We start from the raw sequence: 21,142 nt of genomic DNA on the forward strand, positions 1-21,142 counted from the left end.
AGTCACAGAAAATGGCTTGAGAACCAATACAGACCTGTAAACATCTATCACCTCTATACATATACACCTATATAGTACACCTATATATGGCACCAAGCAAATCATCTTACTGGGGGCACAGTAAACATGCCTGACTGAAAATACACCCATGAAGTGTAAATAACTAGGCTACAGCAACACTGAAACCAGCCTATATTGAGTTTCCTTACGAAATTCCTACCAAAATGAGGACCTAAGTTGTTATGAAACACGTTTCACCAGCTTTTGCTTGTCAGCTGAAACACCAGCTGAAGTAAGAGTTTTGAAGCACTAGTCCAAAGCTATCCAAGCTTATACCTCATATCACAGAGGAGACTGACTTACAATATCAAACAATCCCTTACCTGGATGCTGAAATCACTAAAGAATAATGAATAAACCAACTCATGAATTTTTCTATCAACAAGTAGGTTCTACAGCATGGTGCACGTCCCGCTGTAATCAAAAATATCATTATGTATAATAAGACAGGAAAGTAAGTGCTGGAACCAAATCTAGTGCCTGACAGCTGAATGATTAAACCATCACTTGCCTCAGGCTATCTCCAGTTTGCCAACTTTGCTGGAGTTATTGGAGTTATGCTGCTCAAAACAGTCATCTGTTTGGGGGGGAAGAACAGGGAAGGAAATCTGCTGTCCCAAAGATTATATTCTTATATTCAATTACAAGGAAGAATGTGCTTAAGAATTATACTGACTAAACCTAAAATGTTCACGTCTTATAGGGCAAAAAGTAAACAAAACCTGATTACTTCTCTACATTCTAGATGCCAAATGCCACCTCATGACTTCTCTGTCCTCATCTTTTAATACATTCATTATCAATCACAAACTATCTGGAAGCTTCACCAAGAACTGAAGCAACAGTTAGAAATCCAGAATAAACCCAAACTGCACTAAGAGAAAACTTTTTTTCCAGCCCAATGCAGATAGCCAATATAAATTCAACAGGGCAAAAAAGAGAAGCAGGGGCATGATAGTGAAAAGGAGAAAAGAGAATGACCACAAGTACTGCTGGGGCACTGGAAAGCCCTAACACTAAGCCTTGCTGAAAAACCACAAGGGGAATGTGAGGAAGCTGGTCTGAACTCTAGTCTCTCCACTGACATATGAAAAGGCTTCTACACAAAAACAAGTAAAACCCAGGGAACCAAACAAAAGAGGTAATATTTCCATCATTCTCACTCTCTCCTCTACTCCACATTAAACCTCCTGAAGTTCCTCCCAACTCTCCTATGTTCTTCATTTTCTTTCCTCCTTCCAGGTACATACCACAGAGTCTCTTCAGAGCATGCACAGGCATACCAAGCAAGACAGGATAAATGTGGTTTATTACTAGACTGTAAAATGCATTTTGGGGCAGAAGGACAGGCCTCTTTTTGTTCCAAATCCCAATTTTATCTGGGCACAATTCCCTATTTGTGAAAAAAATATGGTTTTAGTTATTTTCTGTCATGGCTCCCAGAGGCCTCTAAGCATGGGTACTTATAAATAAAAACATATTATTGTTTCTTATTTTGTCCTTGAGCAGGGAAACAAAAGGCAGAAGGAAACAAAACATGAAACTAAACACAACAGCAATTAAATAAAAAGTTTCTCATAAATATTTTGTGTCTCTAGGAAGGAAATGAAATCTCTCTTCCCTAGTTCACGAAGTTTATTTCTCCAACCTTCTTGCTTGCAATGTTCTGTTATTCAACAGTATCAAAGAGCACTTTTAAGATACTAATTTTGATTTATTATAACCAAATCACACAAACATCCAGAAAGTGCCTACTTTGCCTCTAGAGGTATATTGGAAAAAGCAACTATCTCCAAAATCTCCTGTCTTTGTCGAGTACAAGGAAACACAAAATCTGTGTCTGCCTTTCAGGGACTTAAAGGATTTTTATGGCCCTTCCTGGTGACATTTCTTTAGGAAACTTGCTATTGCTCCTATTTCAGCCAATAGCACAACAATCACAGAACCAGAGGACCAGCTACAGTGGACATGATTTATATTCATTTTTAGCTGAGAGATGTGGAGGTCCCATTCTTGAATTATTTCTAGTTTTTAATGTAAAAAATGCAAATAATGGGTGCCTAATGCAAAATACAAGAAATTTCAGCAAGTAAGTGCTGAAACCAAACCTGTGGCCTGACAGCTGAATGATTAAACCACCACTTGTCATGAAGCAAACTACCTCCAGTTTGCTGGCTTTGCTTTGCTGCAGTTACAGGGCTCAAGACAGTCATCCCAAGATTATTCTTGTTTGAGAAGAAAGAAGAATGGGATTAAGACATATACTGACCAAATGGGAAGATGTAGAAAGGCAACTCCCTAACTACAGATTGTAACTGGAATCAATTAAAAATTGAAAATAACAGAACATTTTAAAAGCAATGTCCCCAGCAGACAAATAAAACACAGATTAAGAGATCGCAATACAAACCCAATGCCACTCTTCTGATCTGTTTGGCCTAGCAACAGGAATTTCCTCTCAGCATATATAAAAACTGCATAGATAGTGTGGTGCAATTTGGTAAACTACTTACACAGAACTTACATATAAAGACTGATTTGTCAAGCTGCATGGAAACTGCACTAAACCCTAATTCATTATAATTCCACCCTAAAAATTAATTCTGAATTTTTTCATACTATCTTTCCTCATTTTTTATCGCACAGCTGAGAACTCGACAGGAAAAACAAAATAAAACCCAAAACAAACCACAAAAAAGCCAAATAAGCAACATGTACAAAACCCCTTTTTCATTCCAACTTCCTGTACAGACACAAAAAGTTTCTGCTTTGCACTTCCAAATAATCTTGAGCAAATTACATCAGGTACCTACATGCAAACACAAATGCAGCTTTGTATTTGCTATGAAACACTAGTTATTTATTTGGCACTGAATTCCACTCTTGAGATATTAGCTCTCTGTATCACACACACACACAACTTCCCACAGCCTCCCCTCCCTGCAACTGCCTGGAGTTAAACATTACATTGTGCCTCATGAAATCAGACAGCTACAGCCTGAGTTGGAGTCATCTGTTGATGCTGCCTAATCATGCAAATAATTCTATTAAAATTCATGGACCTCAATCTGCAGTAGTCTTCAGCCAAACAATGAGCATATCAGCTAGTAAGTATGCAAATTAACTATTTTTAAAATGTGTATTTATAGATATTTCTGTATAAGTTATATTTTTATACATAAAAACATTCACAATTCTTTTTTCTCTTTGTTACATACTCCTTCACATGCTGCCAAAATCAATTAGAACTTTTTAGTTAGGTTTTAACAATCTTTTGATTGTTGCCTTAAATCAACCACTGTTGATTTACATTCCAAAAAATGTCCAAATAATTATTTGCTTAAAAAATACAGATCTGCTAAGTGATCATGAGTTACAAAACAATTTTGCAGCAAAATATATTACTGATTGCTGACCCCAAAGAGAGTCATGATACATTCCCAGGACCACTGATATTGAAACAGCAGCCTCTCACATAATCACACCAGTTTAGCTCCAAGAAACTTGTTCAAATGTATGTGGAACAGGAGACAAAGAGACAAGCAGCACAATTCACAGAAGGACAATTTGAGAGTCCTCTAGAGAAACTTAGCAAAGCACCAAAACCAGGCTTCTGCTTTGAATCTCCCACTACAGTCAACTTTTTTCTCTACAAATTACAGAGAGCTTAGAGACACAAAACCTCCTCTCTCCCTGTTTTAACCACATAACTTGACACTTAAAAGCCTTTCATGATACAACACTGTCATGCAGCATGAGAAAACACATTATTAGAAGAAAGCAAATTAACAACATACGTTTCATGGTCCCATCTTCCTCTTCATCATCATCACTGTTGATTACCATGGTCCCCAAGTCTGATTCTAACATGGTGCTGTTGTGCTCAATCATTGTCTGAGCGCCCTCACTCATTGTGCTGGTGGCTCTCATGGTACCAGCGCTCTCTGAATTGGTCTTCACCATGGTGTGAGAGTCCAACTCATCTTCATCCTATGGGGAAACATTTGCCAGAACACAGCAGATCATTAAAACAAAACAAAAGAAAGGTAAGATGCAATCATTTATTGATTAGTATTTTATCTTTTTGTGACCTAGTTGTACTGCTGGACTCCAGGCTTAAAACTTGAAAACAAATCACAAAATAAAAAATCTTCCATATAAAGAAAAACACAAACTCTTCTCTCTCTCACAGATGCATAGCAGGGTAAGTATAACATGGCCCACACATTCACTTTGCATGAGCATTCAGGTTTGAGTTATCTTTGTGATTTTCATGACCCACTTTATCTCTCTGAGTTCCAAAAATCACTAACACAGTTTAGAGAAAGAGATTCTGCTGTTTTGCAAGGGACTGTCACAAAAGGTGCTGACCACCCTTAACTTAGGATCATGCCCAGCATCTGACATTACATACAGAGCCCAGATGATAGGTTCATGTTCAATTTAGCTATTAAACAATCTCCAACAGAATTTTTAAAGTCCCCCTCAGAAACAAAAAATCAACTTGACTTACTTCAAATGTTTACTTGCATTTTAAAATCTTTGTCACAAATGTGAGTAAATAACTTGGTAATACCACACACAAGAATAGCCCTTGAGCACATACTCACCCACTAAGTGTGAGGGAGACAATATCAAGGAGATAGACAGTAACGTTTGAATTAGTAACAGTAATGGGCCAGGAATTTGAAACAGAGCACTAATGGCAATCCAGTTAATGAAACATGAAATTCATATGGAATATCAGTATTTGAAAACACTAATGGGAAATCCCACTGGTTTCCAAAATCTGATTTGGATTATACACAAAACATCACAGCATTTCAGGAGTAATGTGATGGACTATGACTATACACATTTTTTATTTGAATAAAATCTATTACTCAAGGTAAAAAAAAAATTCTCATTTGTTGATTAAATGTAAGCAATAATACTCATCACTATGAAGTTACTCTATGTCAAATTGTTTTATTTTAAATACAAATGCTACTTTCACGAGTTCTATAACCATATATGCATCCATTTCCTCTATTGTGTCAAAATTTCATTTGAGTTCCTTGATAAATGAATTTTATCCCTGATTAGCAAAATATTTTAGCTACATAGTTTGGAAGACTATTACATAACCCTTGATTTTTTTTCTTTTAATTTACCCCTTACAAATAACATGTTGCTGCTACATAGAATCATAGAATTCTTTAGTTTCGAAAAGACCCCTAAAATCATCAACCTGTTAATCTGGCACTGCCAAGTCCACCATTAAATCATGACCTTAAATGCCACATCTACAAGACTTCTAAATACTTTCAGGCTAATATGTAACATTAAAGCAAGTCTTCACCCACTAACAAATTTCCCCTTTGTTCTAAATCTTTGCATTGCTTTATAGATTTTAAATGTTAAACTACGAAGCAACTAAGTGCAGGGGCTGGGGAGAACAGAGGCAGAATGCCAGAAAAAGTAAAGCCCCGACTCAAAGCCCTGCAATGTCTGGCACTTTCTGTTTCTCACTGAACTCACTCCCTGGCATGGCAGACAATTTGCCTCTCGCACAGACACACAAGCTGCATGGCCTGAGTGCCTGTTTCAATAAGGACTGGTCTAGGTAGATACAGAAAATTGAGTGCAGTAATACCAGCTCCTGAAAATTACACTATTACATCTCAACTAAGAGATTCAATATCAGATTTAATTTTGATAGTCCGGCTAACAGCATACCATAATGAAGCCAGGATACAGATTTAAATAAAAGTTCCAAATGTCAAAAGAATAATTATTTTCCAGATTATCATTTACAAAAATATTTCATGTCTTCCTTTGCATTCTTTCAGGGTTTTTGGTTTTTTTTAGTTGCATTCTATTTAGTACCCTACCCTTAAAAAAACTGTGATATTCCCAAAGATACAGACAGTTTACAGCTACAGCACTAGGCAACCGTGACAGTGAAAAAACGAGAATATTTTGGTACTGCTCCTCCTGGTGGCAGCTTCAATTTTACTATCTACCACCAAATGTTACTGTTAACCCTAGTATTTTCTATGAATTGCATTTTCCCACTTCTAAATAGGGTACTCAGAAAAAAAAGTAGTTTTGCATCACATTTTAAAAGTGCCAGAACAGTTAACCTACAAGTGTTTCTTTCCATACTGCAATACAACACAAAACTGACTCACAACATACTGGTGTTTCACCTATTAATCACTACAAATGTGGCATCTCTCACAGAAAAATCTCTGAGTTTAAGGCACAGTTACATTTGATTTACAGACCAGGCTGACTAATATTAATATCCATATTAATATGCATTTACAGTGCATATGGCCTTAAACTTACCTGAGCTGAAATAAGAAATTAAACAAACACTTTCCTGGAGCTCAAAACTTTTATTGTACAATTAATGGGAAAAGGTGATGGCTAACAATATCAACAAGTATGAAATAAAGTCCTAAATTACCATTTTCATAACTTCTGCTTAATTGAAAAAATATCTTTTATTTCTTCAGTCAAATCAACTACCTGGACTTGGCCCAAAGAATAGCATTTCATTTTCCAGTCTGAGTGCCAAAAGCCTTTGTCTTAGTATTGTCTCTCAGCAAAAAGAACAGTTATCTTTTAGCCCCTAGGAGACTAAGGATCACAAAAGCCCACCTTAGTACTAGAAGAACAGTTGTCATAAAAAGGGAAGTACACAATTTTGATGAATGCCGTTTTCCTTATATCAGGAATGATGTACTGAGACAGAACAATATCAAACTTCTCGCAGCCTGTGCACAGCCCAGAATATTTAATTTTGGAGATAACACAGATTGCTTCCAGAACTGTCATTTCTCAAAAATATGAGATTCAGCTAATATGGCAGTAGACTACACTGGTTCTGAAAAGGTAACTTAATAAAAATATGCAGTGGATCCAAGTTATGGACGTGCACATTTACATGAGAAAGTGATTGCTTCATACAAATTCTGATTCGTGCTTTACAGTACATAAATATTGGTGTAGAACTTGTGATCTGTTGTTAAAAAAGGTAAACACACTGATTAAATAAAAACAAACACAATCTCAATTTTAAGCAGGAAAAAAAGGAGAAATATTAAAGTTGAAGTGTCATGCTCTCATACTGTTTATGAAAACAGATACAAGAATCAAACAATAAAAACAACTAACTCTGGAGTTAAACTGTCTGCTGCTCTCCTGTGTACAAGTAATAAGCAACCAAACTTGTATTTGGAAGGGGTTTCAGTTACACCACTGTACAGCAACAGAAGGTAAGGCACAAGCAAGAACTCTAAAATCTCTTGAAATGCTACAGAAATAACAACAGACTACAGAAACTCTGAATAACATCATAATGTAAAGCACAAGTAAAGTAACAGCAATAACCTGCAATCCTATGAGACTAACCCTCCGGATCTCCCTATTTACCAGAATGATGCTATAAACAAAATCAATCCTTAGAGCATTAAAACGCAATCACAGAGGTTCGATTATCAGGATAGAAAATTCAAAAAGACTTCAGCAGAAACCACACCCAAGACTTCATTATATACTTGTAAAATAAAAGATCTCATCACACAAGAAGTTTTCTCGGAGAAGTTGGCCTTGCAGACCATACCAGAGTCTACATCAGTACAGAAGTGAATGAGCCAAGGTGAAAAAGATTAAAGGATTTTTCCGTTGCCTTTTAAACATCAGTAGGGATGAAGACTGATAAAAAACTAAACAAGAGAAGCAAATACAGCAGCAGCTACTGTTAAAATCCCTCTGCCTGTGGTTTGGCATGTTAAAAGAACACTAGAGGGCAGCAAAGACAGCCAACTCGGCTGCAAGGTATTAAAGGAAGATTTACATGCTGGCAAAATTTAGTATCCTGTAAAATAATTTCATTTACTATTAACACCTCATCATCACCTTTGAAAAATGTAGCTGTAGTCACAGCTATCTTTTTTTAAAGCACTGCAGTAGCTACATAAACACACAAGTTAGTTTGGTCAAGCACAAGGATTTTGTAAAAGCTCCTAAAGTACAAAGCCAAACTTCAACCTGAGTATATGATTAATACTGAGCACACAAAGATTAGACCCATCAGTAAAACAGGTAAAAACTTAACTTTCAGCACACAGTCAAATCCCATCACATTCAACAGACATCTGTCACCAAACAGCACTTAAGCACGTCTTCTAACTCCAGGTAATGATGCCTTGCTGCATGCTTGTACCTCCCTCAGGTTTATTTTTCCTATAACCTGTTTCTGGCTCCACACTGCTGTGGTTTTTAACAATAAGCTGTATTTCTAACTTCAGGACACCTAAAGGATTGCAATCAAATCTAATTAACACATATGTCAAGTGTTCTTTGGCATGAAGAAAAAATGGCAGGGAAAGAGAAAGTTTTAGCACTTTCATGCAAAATTACATGTATATATATAGACAAATATAGCTAAAACATATACATGAAAAGATATGAAAGAAGCATGAAAGCAAATATAAAAACCTTCAGAAAAGTAAAGCACAGTGTATCAGATTTAAAATACAAAATAACTCATCTGATTCACTAGTTCCTTTACAACACTATAAAATTGTAAAAATATAAAGGAATAATTACAGCAATTATTTCTTAGAGTGTCAAAATACAGATGACAAATTTTCATAATTAATATAGGATTAACAAAATAACCCTTTGTCTGAATGAATAAATAATTCTACATATAGGAACAATTGATTATTGAGAGTTGGCTTTGGTGTTGATAGTGGTCAACCATCAAGTGCCCAAGAAGAAGAAAGGGATCACTGAAGTAGTAATTCCTTGATTTAATACTCTAAAAGACTTCAACATTTCTCACATCATAGCAACATTAAAATGTAAAAGAAAACATACAGAGAGCTGCTTGTTAGCTCACTCCTTTAAAGGCCCATACAAACAAATATTTAGACATGTTTTCTGTAAGCTGCCAGGCAACGAGTTACTTTACATTCCCATAATATAGCTGCAGCCCCAGCATCCACTTCACATCACGCTTCCAAAAATGCACGAGAAGAGATTGGTCATGTCTCACAAAGCCTAAACTAACATTTAAACTTTGATATTGGGATTAACCTTCTGTAGAACACAACACTTGCGATTTTTGCTTAATTAAAAAAAGCTGTACAACTACCTCAGCACCTATCAAAACATGTCAGTTTGTCACAAGGCATTCTCATCACATGGGCAGCTCTCATAACAGGCATAAAATCAATTCTAAGCACACTATTTATCATGATACTATATCTCTCAGGAAGGATACAGACATGAAGACTGTATTCAACCTGGACATTTATTTACAGGTCTATAATACAAAGTTTTGAACAGTAAAAAATATTTACAGCACCATTTACAACTTTTCATGCTATCAAATGTTCACAGACGGTGGTGAAAAGGAAAAATAGAAATCAATTTTAGGGGGGATGTGACTCTTCCTCACTTGAAGGACAACTGAATCGACCCTGAAAATTAAGTACATAATTGTGAAAACTTTGCATCTGATTATTTCTTCAAATCCACACAATCCATACTACTTCCAGGTAGGTAAGTCACTTTTGAGTGCCCATTACTATACAATAAGTGACTTTAAGTAGGTATTAAAGCATAAAAACGTATTCAAATGTAACTGTTAGGGTTAAACAGGTTTCCTAACATAAGAAACTTCACAGTTAGAACATTTTACACCTTCCTTCTTGATGGGTCTCAAATCATGTACTAGGGAGTAACAAGCAGAACTCCTCACAATTTACATAGGAAATTCCTGGGGGGTTAGATCAATAAATTCAAGCCCCTGACAGGTTAACTGAAACCATTCTTTTTCAATAGTATATGGACTCAATTCACTGCCTATGAGAGAACTTTAACCTCAATAGACTCTACTTAAGACTAACACCAATATTTGCTCTTGCTTTTAGATATTGTTAAATATATATTTCTCAAAGTCTGAGTCTGTTTCTACAGGGAGGCTTTTACAGTAGTACGATTGGGGAAAAAATCCATTTTTGAGGTGTTATTTTTCAAAATTGAAGTGCCAGGTGGCCATTACTTTGCAACTGAACAGTGACTCCAATTCTAGACACAATCTAAAATCATTTATACATATTAAAATATGAAGAAATACATGCATTACTTACTGTCACTACCACTACATAAGGTAACACAGGGATGTCGTTAGCTCTTTCTAGGATTGTTGCCATCATTGCAGACTTATCAAGACCTGTATTATCATCTGAACTATAGGATCATGTAGTCATGTAAACCACATACAAGCAGCCCTGGATTTCTTATGGGATTCTGTGAAACTGATATATAAGGAAGAGGAATGAGCAAGGGTTATTTATCTTTATCCCTGAATGCTGGACTGCTGACTTCATCCACTACCAAACTGTATACCAATTATACCAAACTGGCACTCGTATTATCTGCTTTCCCTTTCCAAAAGGAAAATCATAAACACTCAGAAGTGTAGAAAGAATTGGTTTATTCTTTTTCTGGCAGTTCCACAAACAAGTTCCAAATTAAATGAAAATTATTGTCAAATTATTAGTCACTTCAAATTATTTTGAAGTGAAGCGTAGGGTTGGGGAATTGATTGTTTCTTTCTCAAAAATGACAAACACAAATATTGTAATGCTTTCATTTTATTCTTCCAGATTTTTATCCTGTTTTCCTCTAATAACTTGCGAGTCCACTGATTAACCTCTACCTAGTAAGCTTACAAAACTAAAATCAGAATACCACTTAGTGCAGGCTTCACTTACACCTAACGTGTTGTTCAGGAGTTTTCCACTACGCAGTATGTGAGCAACATGCATTCAAGACACATCTTACAGAGAATGTCTTTAATTGAAAAGAAAATCGTAACAGTTTCAATGAATCACAGAATGTTTGGGATTGGAAAGGACATTAAAGACCATCTAGTACCAACTCCCCTACCACGGGCAGGGACACCTTCACCTAGATAGACTGCTTCCATCTAACCTGACCTACAACACTATGAATAGGGCATCCACAGCTTCTCTGAGCAACCTGCTCTAGTGTTACACACCCTCTCCACAAAGAATTCCTCCTAATATCTAATCTCAATCTACTTTCCTTCAGATAAAAGCCATCACCCCTATAGTACATGCCCCTGGAAAAAGTCCTTCAGCTTTCTTGTACGTCTCCCTAGGCACTGGTACAAGTTCATGCTGCTGTTTCCTAGTTTGGATGAGTTTGCACTTCTGGCTGATCAGAACCTTTGGTGACAGCAACTGGACAAGATTTTGGTGTTATCTCTCAAATGAAACTGGAATTTCTTACAATGATGTAAGAAATGCACTGCACTGAAACTGCTGCAAGACATAGGAACTCTGTATTATAACCAAACAATTATTATAGCCAGTCCAGAACAAAATTTGTTCTGCATTGTAACACACAGAAGATATTCATAGGTCACTCCAAAAACTGTTTTTGTCAACGAGGAAATCCCTCCTCACCTCACCATCAATATTCTTCATTTCAAACACTTGTACACTTGCTTTTTCTATTAAAGCCAAGTATTTCAAAACTTTTTTCACTCAAGGCTTACCAAGCAACACAAAATTATTAGAGATACATTTACTGATAGCAAAAGTCACACTTACTACCAAATACCACCAGTTTTAATAACTGTTAAATATTTCATTCTAACTACAAATCTTGTCACAGATTATTTTCTTAAACCATTAAACTGTGTTAAAAATTTAGGGATTTAAAATATCTCAATAGCATAAAAAATATACAATTTTTTTTAATAGTAGGTATGAAAATCTTATTTTACTTGATCTTTTTACAATGGAAAACTTCTGAAAATATTTAATTATTCAATATAAACTTAACAGCAAAAAACACCTGGACATCCTCTTGTCCATTACAAGATATTCTTGCATGTCTCTTAGTAGGCCTTGTAAAAATCATTTGGTGCTAATTATTAATATTAGTTAAACAATTGCAGCCTGGAAGTCAGCATCCGCAGTGAAAAATAAAAAGACGTACACAACATCATATAACAAAATATGATAAAAGCATTCTGAAAGAACATATTGCTGAAGTTTTTACCAGACTCTCTCATCCTTCTCTTTTTGTCATCTTAACATTTCATCTACTGATCCCTCCACTGAAGGGAATACTACAAAGCTTCATTTTCCAATTTCTCCCTTTCTGTCTTTCACTGTGCGGAAGTCACGCTCTTCTTTCTATTTTTCTACTACCTTTTTTCCTGAACTAACTAGTCTCATTCACAAGCCCACCTTCATTACTTTCTCCTATTCTGTCACTATTTAGCACTGAGAAGTCAGCTCTGCCTCAAATTTGTCTCTTCCCTTTCTCACCTGTGAAGTTTTCAAACCTTTACTCTTTTCTCACGTCCTGTGCAACTACAGGCAGGGCTGCCTCTAGCCCTCTGCAAGGCTGGCCTTTGGAACTCCTCCACATCATGATCACAACAAAAATTGAGCAAGGTATGCAAATGCTGAGCTGCCAACTGCTCTGACCTTCTGCCTTATATTGAAGAGCAATTTCTTCAAGCAGAGGCTGACTTCTGGTTCTGGGTTTGTTGCTGCTCATGCACTGCTATATGATTCATAGCCCCTAAAATTCTATTAGTGTAAGTTAAAAAATGAGAGACTTAGTATTTCCATATATTACAACAGCACTCATTTTTAAGAGCAAACCAATCTTCTAACAATAGTGGCTAAATAGACAAATTAGGCAGTGCACTAGAGGAAGTTGCCAGGAGGTGCAGGAAGGTAAGTGATCCTTCCCTTCTGCTCCACACTGCTGACACCTCACCTGGAGTGCTGGGTCCACTTCTGGGCTCCTCAGTATGAGAGACATGGACACACCAGAGAGTTAACAAAGGGCCACAAAGATGATCAAGGGACTGGAGCATCTCTCCCAGGAGGAGAGACTGAGAGCTGGAACTGCTCAACCTCGAGAACACAAAGCTCTAGGGGACCTCATCAGCATGTGTAAATACCTGAAGGGCAGGTGCAAAGAGGATGAAGTCAGGTTCTTTTCAGTGGTGCCCAGTGACAGGAGCAGAGACAATGGGCATATAATGAAGAGAAGATTTCCTGTGAACATCAGGAAACACTCTTTGTACCATGAGGGTGACAGAGCATTGGCACAAGCTACACAGGGAGGTTATGGAGTTTCCTTCCTTGGAGATATTCAAAACCTGTCTGGACATGGTCCCAGGCAGCCAAACCTCAGGGGTTCTGAGCTCCGTGGGCATCATATCCTCGATGTCACCACAGACCCCCTCTGGCATCCCCTTTCTGAGCACCCCAAACCTGCCCTGGGAGCACTGTGGGGGGAGCAGCACCAAAAATCCAAAGCAAGGGCCCCCGAGCGACAGCTCTTGGTGGAAGGGGGAGGGAGGGTGATATGATTTATCAGGGACTTTAATTAAACTCCTGCAGCCGCTCCGCATTGCTGCAGAGGAGGCCGGGGAGCTGCGGGTCGGGGGGTCGAAAGTTTTACAACTGCTTATGTAGGGGGATTGGACAAGATGACCTCTGCAGGTACCTACCAATCTCAACAACTCTGTGATTCTGTTTTCTCAGCCCTGTTAACCAAAGATACTCCTGTTACTTCCAGATTTGAGGCACTTATCTTCTGTACTTAGTGACAAGCAGACTCTCGCTGTCTTTTTTACTCATAACTTGTTCCCTTACAGCACCACAAAAGCTCATGGCAGAATTCCCAACTACTACAATGGTAACACAAGTAACAGATTGCTGCCTCAATCCTGGATTTGAGGTTCTCTGACACTGAAGGCTAAACTGGGGGAAGTATGGAGGGAAGGAGTCTGGGGGGTGGCAGAGCAGGGAGGACAGTGTTAGGTTCTGACTTCTGTAACCATGCAAGAACCACAAGGAGTTGCTAAATGCTGCCTCAGTTGAGGTGAACCAAACTTGTGTTACACCCTTCCATGCAGGAGAGGGAGAGGGAGATGTACACCACATCCTTAGCTGGCACAGACTGTGCCTGGCAATGTGATCTGAACCTCAGACTAAGTAATCACATGTCATGCCTAATTTTGGGTTAATGCAAAAGACATCAATATTGCCCAAATAAGAAAGATTAAAATAAAATTTTCCTGCCAGTTCAGAAGGAAATAGTACAGATCAAAGCAAGCTAGTAAAGATATCAGATTTTTATGTCAGTAATAAATCAGTATCTTCAAAAATCAACTATTCAATAAGTCAAGTCATAAACATCAACTCTGCACGTCAAGTCACACAGGAAAATTTCCTAACGTAACAAAAATAATCTCAGCCTTCCCTGCCTGTTTATTACTGAGTAAGCAAATACAATTTAGAGTAAACCACCTTTAGAAAAACAAGCTATCAATATTCTTAGAACACACTCTTCGAACAGAAAAAAAATGCAGCCATCCATACTGATTATTGGAAATACAAAAGATTGCACAGAATCTGCTTGAAAAGTATTCCTATATATAGATCATCACATAGCACTCTGTAACAAGGATTCTACAATTTGCTATAAGACAAACTGCATTTACGGCACTGCTCTTTTCTGTTTGCTCAAAGCTGTAACATTCCAGTCTCCATCTTCCCTTTGTGCTCTTTCTGAATGACCATACACTGTATGTATGGCAATACACTTCTTTGAAGCACATTCTGCTGCTCTGCACAAGACTAACCTGAAATAATAATGTCAGGAACACAGACTTATTCTTAACACTGCCAAACAATTCTAAATGCAACCTACTTATCACACAACCTGCTTCTCTCCTCAAACATATGCTGACAATGTCACCTGAAGAATGAAGTGCTGTCACCATTTTCATGTTACTTGTATAAACCACACTGCAATCACGACTTACTGAGTGTCGTCATTAACTATTCTGCATTTTAGACTTAACCAAAAAAACCCAAACACCGAGCAAAGTGCTCTGAACTAAAAACTAAACCACTTGTCTAGAAGTCCACCTGTGAAAGTAGAACCTTTAACAATTTTGGGGGTTTTAATATTAGTCTGAATAGCTGAAGTTGACATGGTTTCTTTTTCCACTTCCTAGAAAAGCTCTTTACTAAGACATTTCATGGAATAGTTCTGAATGCTGGCTTATACAGCATAACTCATAACTAAAGAGTGGAATATTCAAAATTCATAGGCTTAGAACTACACAGAAAACTGATTAAAAAGTATTTGATCACAACTGCAGGAAGTAGGGGAAAAACAGCAACTTATCTGTAAAGTACAGGCGATTACAGGAAAAATGGGTACACACCGAATTTTCTTCCTCCTCTTCTAGCTCTCTCTGCTGTTCCTCGTGTCGCTTTGCCTTTATCTCCATTGCTTCTGTGATCAGGTCCCTTAAAATTGAAACTGGCTTAGCATTCTTAATAAATGTATGCTAGGGGAAAAAAAATCATTGAAATATGTAATATCATTAAAGCAGTTGTGCTTCAGATTTAATTACAAGTCCTATTCAACACCACAGATTTCAGTGATAAACAGTATCGTGCATTACACAATAACCAAAATCTAAACCTACAAAATATACAGTATAGTATCTTTCAGCTGCTTCATAACTAAAATTTTACTTTAACTATTTTTAATAACTTCAAGCCTTGGGAAATGTAATCACTTAATAACTGTTTCATGATTGAGGATAAAATTTTCCAAAGAAATCATGCAGAAAATTGTAAATAGAGTGGTGATGATATGACATAGAAAACCAAACTTTTTCAGATATTCAGTTTCATAATTTAATTAATCTTAACAAATTGAGAGCATAAATTAATGGCTCTAACCAGACCATCTGTGGCTGCTTACTTCAACAAACCTATACTTTAAATGTCATAAAATATTTCTTGAGCTATGATGCTGAAAAGCGGAACTAGTAAAAAAACCCCTTACATTTAGCAGGAAGTTTAATTTTTAATTCAAGGTCAATTAAAATATTACTTCTTAATTTAAGACAATATTTATTATACCATTTGCACATTTTGCTGCCTAATAAACACCTGCTGTTAGAAAAAATCTGATTTTTGCATCATTATATGCAAGTACAATTTAGGCAAAACACAACTAAGCACCTCAGAAAAATATAAATATTTTAAAACTGTTCCATGAAGAACAGAATTGATGAAGTCTCATGCACTACATCTATGATCTATCTTCTCCCTTGATATATTAATTCAATTACTCTCTTTTTCATTCCATGACTTCTGCTCACAAGCAGTACTTTCATTTCTACTCAAACATTTTCAAAGCATCTCCAGCTTCATCACATATGCTCCAAATTCCAGTTGAGGAAAAAGACAACAGAGACTCCTAATGAACAAACACAGTATCTGGTTTTCTGGTCAGTTAGCATGGGAAAGAAACTGTGCACTGAAGCTTTTTTTATTTGTTTCTCCTTACTTGCCCACATTAATGCAAGTCTCTTCTGTCCAGCTGTCTGTATTCAGCTAACCATACAAAGTTCACATCCTGAAGGTCTCAAGTACTGGTTCATACATCACACAGACACTTATAACTTTCAATTTTTACTTACCTTGTGGTCTACATATTTGTATTTTGCAATGTATAAAATTAAATATTCATAGCACGATCTACCAATCTCATAGCACGATCTACTAGTTTGACAGATTTATTACCAAAAAGTACTTTGCAAAATTTTTGTTGTCTTTTAGTGGAGTCCACTGGAACTTAAAATTTAACAGCTGCTATTGCTAGCTCAACACAGAATAAATCTAGCAAGAGAGTAATACAGGAAGTGAGAGCCTGGCATACCCTGCCTTGCTCCAAAGGTCTACACTGCCAACTGTGGCTCACACAGGCAAGTGCCCACTTGGCTGAACTCAGCCCAGGAACAAACTCATGATACTGCGTCAGACCTTTCTAGGACACAGAGCCACCTGCCTGCTCAATCTGACATGACCAGAAGGAAAGACTGAATATACCCCATGCATGGTCCACACAAAGGGGTAACCTGGGCTCAGTTCTGTTACTAAACACCTGTCTAAATCCTGAGATCTACTGAGGGCCTCAAATCACAAAGCAAGGATCCAATATTAATTGCAAGAACTAGCCCTAAACTATTTAATGATTAATTTTAGAAGCAGCAAGAAGAGAAATAAAATGGGGGCAGAGACACAGGAGCTGACAGAGAAAAGACTACAAAGTGAAAAAGAAATAAGGCATAATAATAGTTAAAATAAGATTTTCGCTCACAAATTTTCACAACATTTTGTGTTTGAGGGAAAAAAAAAAAAAAACCCCAAACATAAAATGTGCTTTTCCTCAGTAACTTAAATACTGACCTGCAGCAGCTGGGTTGCTGTAGCTCTTTGTTCAGGATTTTTCACTAAGCATTTCTTCACAAAATCTGTGAATTCATCAGACCAGAGCTCTGGTTTCCGGAAGGTTGGAGGGGGATTTGTAGGAATCATAAAAATAGCCTAGATAAAAATCAAACAATAGCAAGTCTAAACAAAACACATCACCACAGCAGCTGAAGCCAAGCTAAAAAAAAAAGAAATTGCTTTATCCACCTTTCTTATCAGGCTAAGAATCTGGAAGACAAATTTTAAGTATGCAAGGATATTCTACTCAGATCAAGATTCAGAAAGTAAATCCATCTGCTACTAATATAACTACTTCCCATTAGATTTTCTCTATTTAAACTGTACTCCATTGAGCACAAGACTCCTTATTTAATCTACTGCTGTACATCAATCTGAAGAGATTATTATATTATTTCAGAAATTCTTAGCAGAAATTACAGCACTGCTTGTTTAAACACTCATATAAAGTTGCTGTGAACAGTCAAGCTCACCATCTCCTCTCTTAAGTGAACTTAGTTTTATTTGATAATTGCTTAGGAAATTTGGGAGGATTGCTATTTCCTTTTGCACTCATCATTCATCAGACAGAGCTTTAAAACTTGCTTGGCCAAGTAAGATTTAGACACACATGCTAAAAGACCTAAAGTAACACTAAAAGATGACAAATAAAATAATCAAGTAACAAGTCTTACAGTACTGAAAACTTACACAAAATTGAAAGTGCACCATTTTATCTATATAACAAAAATTTCTTCTGTTGAGAACCATATGCAGATAGATTTTTCAACTGGGAAAAAATATTCATCCTATATTTAAAAAAAGTTTGCTCTACTCTAAGATTATATATATTGTGTCATTTTTTATATTATTATTTTCAGGTTTTCCTCTAAAAATACACACTAGTAGTGGGGGGAAAACAGCCATACAACTCTGACAGACTACTGCAAAATAATGAAAATTTTTGAACTTTTGTATGTAATAAATGCATCCAATATCATCACTCAAGACTTACACATGATAGCAACAGACTATTCATATTCAGAACTAGGTCTATTGACAAGAACAGGCTACTGTTGTCTTCTAAACCCAGGTTCAATTCAACCACATTTTCCACACTCACAGGGAGTGGAAGAAATACATAGGCAGAAATACAAACCCAGAAAAGGGGGAAAAACTGATTCTGCACACTTTTAACATACTAGAAGCACTAGAAGCTTCAGCCTGTGTCTGAAACATAGGCAGAAGGCAGAGAGAACTTAAAGAGATTTTATCCAAAACTTCTAAAGAAGTCTGACTGGCTTTGAAAGTTGGTTGAACTCAATCAAACCCTCATTAGAAAATTCTTCTCATATTCTGAAGGGAAGTGGAATTCATGCAAAATGATGTAAAAACTGTTTACTACCATTTTAATGAAAAATTAATTCAGTACTGAATAGTTGCTCAATATTTACAAAATTTGCCATTTTGTTTAATAAAATTGTATGCTACAACAGCAGCTTTATATTTTCAGTGGGCAGCCATGCCAAACAAGTATATAGACTGAGACAGGAAACGTGGCACCCAGTAACTGGCCTTATCTAATTCACTTGTGATGCAAGATTAATTGTCAGTACACGTGAAGTACTTCTGGCAAAAAGCAGTGGCTAACAAATTCAGTTGCTTCTGTCCTTGAAATTAATGATCTCTTCTGAACTTTGAACCGATGACTTTTGATCTTATCTTCAGCTACTCTTAACAGTGAACTCTGCAGTAGCTATTGAAAACACACAGCTGTAACAGAAGGCTACCAACTTCTGTTTATGTGGTGTCAAAATGGGTACCTCCTCTTTGATCATAAACATTGACCTCTCCCCCCACAGGTAAGCAAAGATAAGTTACGGAGTCCTACTCAGCTCCACAGTTCTAGGAAAAATGTTTGCCTTGGCCAATTATTTTCATCAAATACACAGCAGTTAAGAACCACAGCAAAGAACTGACCTCTTTGTCATTCACAAGGGACATTGAGAAGAAAGAAGAAATCAGTGAATCATTCTTTTATGCCAGGCAACAAAAGCCACAAAAGGAGATATTCAAGTGTTAGAGTTCTAAATCCACACGTATGCTTTGTACGCTCATTGAAAACATCTACTTCAGAAATATGTATATCTATGTAATGCCAAAACTGTAGGCTTTTTTAACTCCTACTATGCCACATGAGCTCGATTAGCTGAAGAGAAAAATCAGATGCATTTTTGTAATACAAGAAACCATACAGAAACTACTTATTGTTTAGTCCAACTTGGTAATTATACCATGCACTTGCTAGCGTGTGCTAGCTCCCCTCCAGCTCTCATCACTCCATTCTATTAACCAACCAAAAATTCTGGGTTTCAATTCAATCTTCCCTCTCTACTACCTAATTTTGACTTGCATATTTCTCGGCAGAAAAGTTAAGCTTCTTTCCTCTTTCAGTCTACAATTTAGCTTTCAACTACCTTGTTTCCTTTCAAGATGCTTGCAAAGCAATCTCTGGAGAACTATAAAGCTAGTCCCAAAACTCCAGGAAGGAAAACAAAACACTTATCTGACAGGAACTTATTCCTCATTTTTGCTTCCACTTCTTGTCCAAAAGGTAATTTCTATCCTAAAATAACTATATATTATTTTAAAACAAAACTAAGCTATTTCAATCACTCTGGGTGCCAATGGAAGCAGGAAATACTTGGGGTTTTTTCATGTTTCTTTCATCTTACCTTAGATTTCTCCAGTCCCTATGTTTCCCTATGTTTGTTATTACTCCACTTGTAATTTTCTCAGAAGTTTCCCACAGCTCTTTGTTTTAGTGTAGCTCTCACAGTGGGGCTGAGGACAGTGCTCATACAGCCAGTGTTAGGCAAATGTTGCTAAAAAGAAACACCAAATATAAGCTACTATCCACCCAAGTACATGGGCTGAACTGGCAGTTCCAACTGCAGGAAATGTTAGGAGGAAACTGTTTAACAGATGGGGCAGGTTCTGACATACTTATAAAAGAGCTGGGGCTGATTCTTTTCTCTCTCCCACCCTCACCATCATCTTCCACATTGCTTTAAATTTCTGAGACAGAAGGACAAATCTTACATGATTAACACAGCAAATACACAACCAAAGAATTAGATTGTATGACTCAGTCTTCAGTTTCAACCATTCAATCACCTTTAAAAAGAGAAAGAAATCTCTGAAGATGCAAGAAGGATCAGCTTAATCTGTGTTTGTTTTCACCTGCATATAATTTCAAATTTGTCCTGAACGGGTCCCTCCCCCTCTCAACCTTGAGCCCAATTCTACTTTGAATCATCTTTCACACATTGGTCTGAGGCAAATCCTCCACCTTGCAGTGAAACCAGAATTCAAGGCAGATTATAATATATGTATGACAAAAGATGGGGGGGGAGAAAAAATCATCCAGGGCAGCTTTTGGGGCCACTTCTGAATAAGGCACTGAACAATCCAACATAATTTCTACCATACCTGTTCCCAGGTAGCACTTCCATGCTCAATCACCAGCCGTTACAACTAAGTTGAATACCAGACTGAGAACCAGGTCTATGAGAGCAGAAATCCACAAGTCAGACCAAGATTTTCTTTTTATTATTCTTAAAGGGCCTAATATTTTAAATTAAGTCCAGGCTGAAAACAGGGGCTTTTTTAGTATGAAGGTTCCTTTATGGACAATTTTATTGGCATGAAAATGTAATTAT

At 36.9% G+C, this 21,142-nt stretch overlaps 1 protein-coding gene across 1 annotated transcript in view; it reads right to left on the reverse strand.

Annotated features, from left to right (window-relative positions):
- STK3 (serine/threonine kinase 3) overlaps window positions 1-21,142 on the reverse strand; it is a 126,005-nt gene that overhangs the window by 52,730 nt on the left and 52,133 nt on the right. The window contains exons 7-9 of the mRNA XM_030943662.1: window positions 17,400-17,537; window positions 15,359-15,484; window positions 3,858-4,050 (exon numbers count right to left, since the gene is read on the reverse strand). Of these exons, the coding sequence (XP_030799522.1) occupies window positions 3,858-4,050; window positions 15,359-15,484; window positions 17,400-17,537 (457 nt within the window). The remainder of the gene's footprint in view (window positions 1-3,857; window positions 4,051-15,358; window positions 15,485-17,399; window positions 17,538-21,142) is intronic.

Source organism: Camarhynchus parvulus, chromosome 2 (genome assembly GCF_901933205.1).
Source record: "Camarhynchus parvulus chromosome 2, STF_HiC, whole genome shotgun sequence".
NCBI classification, from domain to species: Eukaryota; Metazoa; Chordata; class Aves; order Passeriformes; family Thraupidae; genus Camarhynchus; species Camarhynchus parvulus.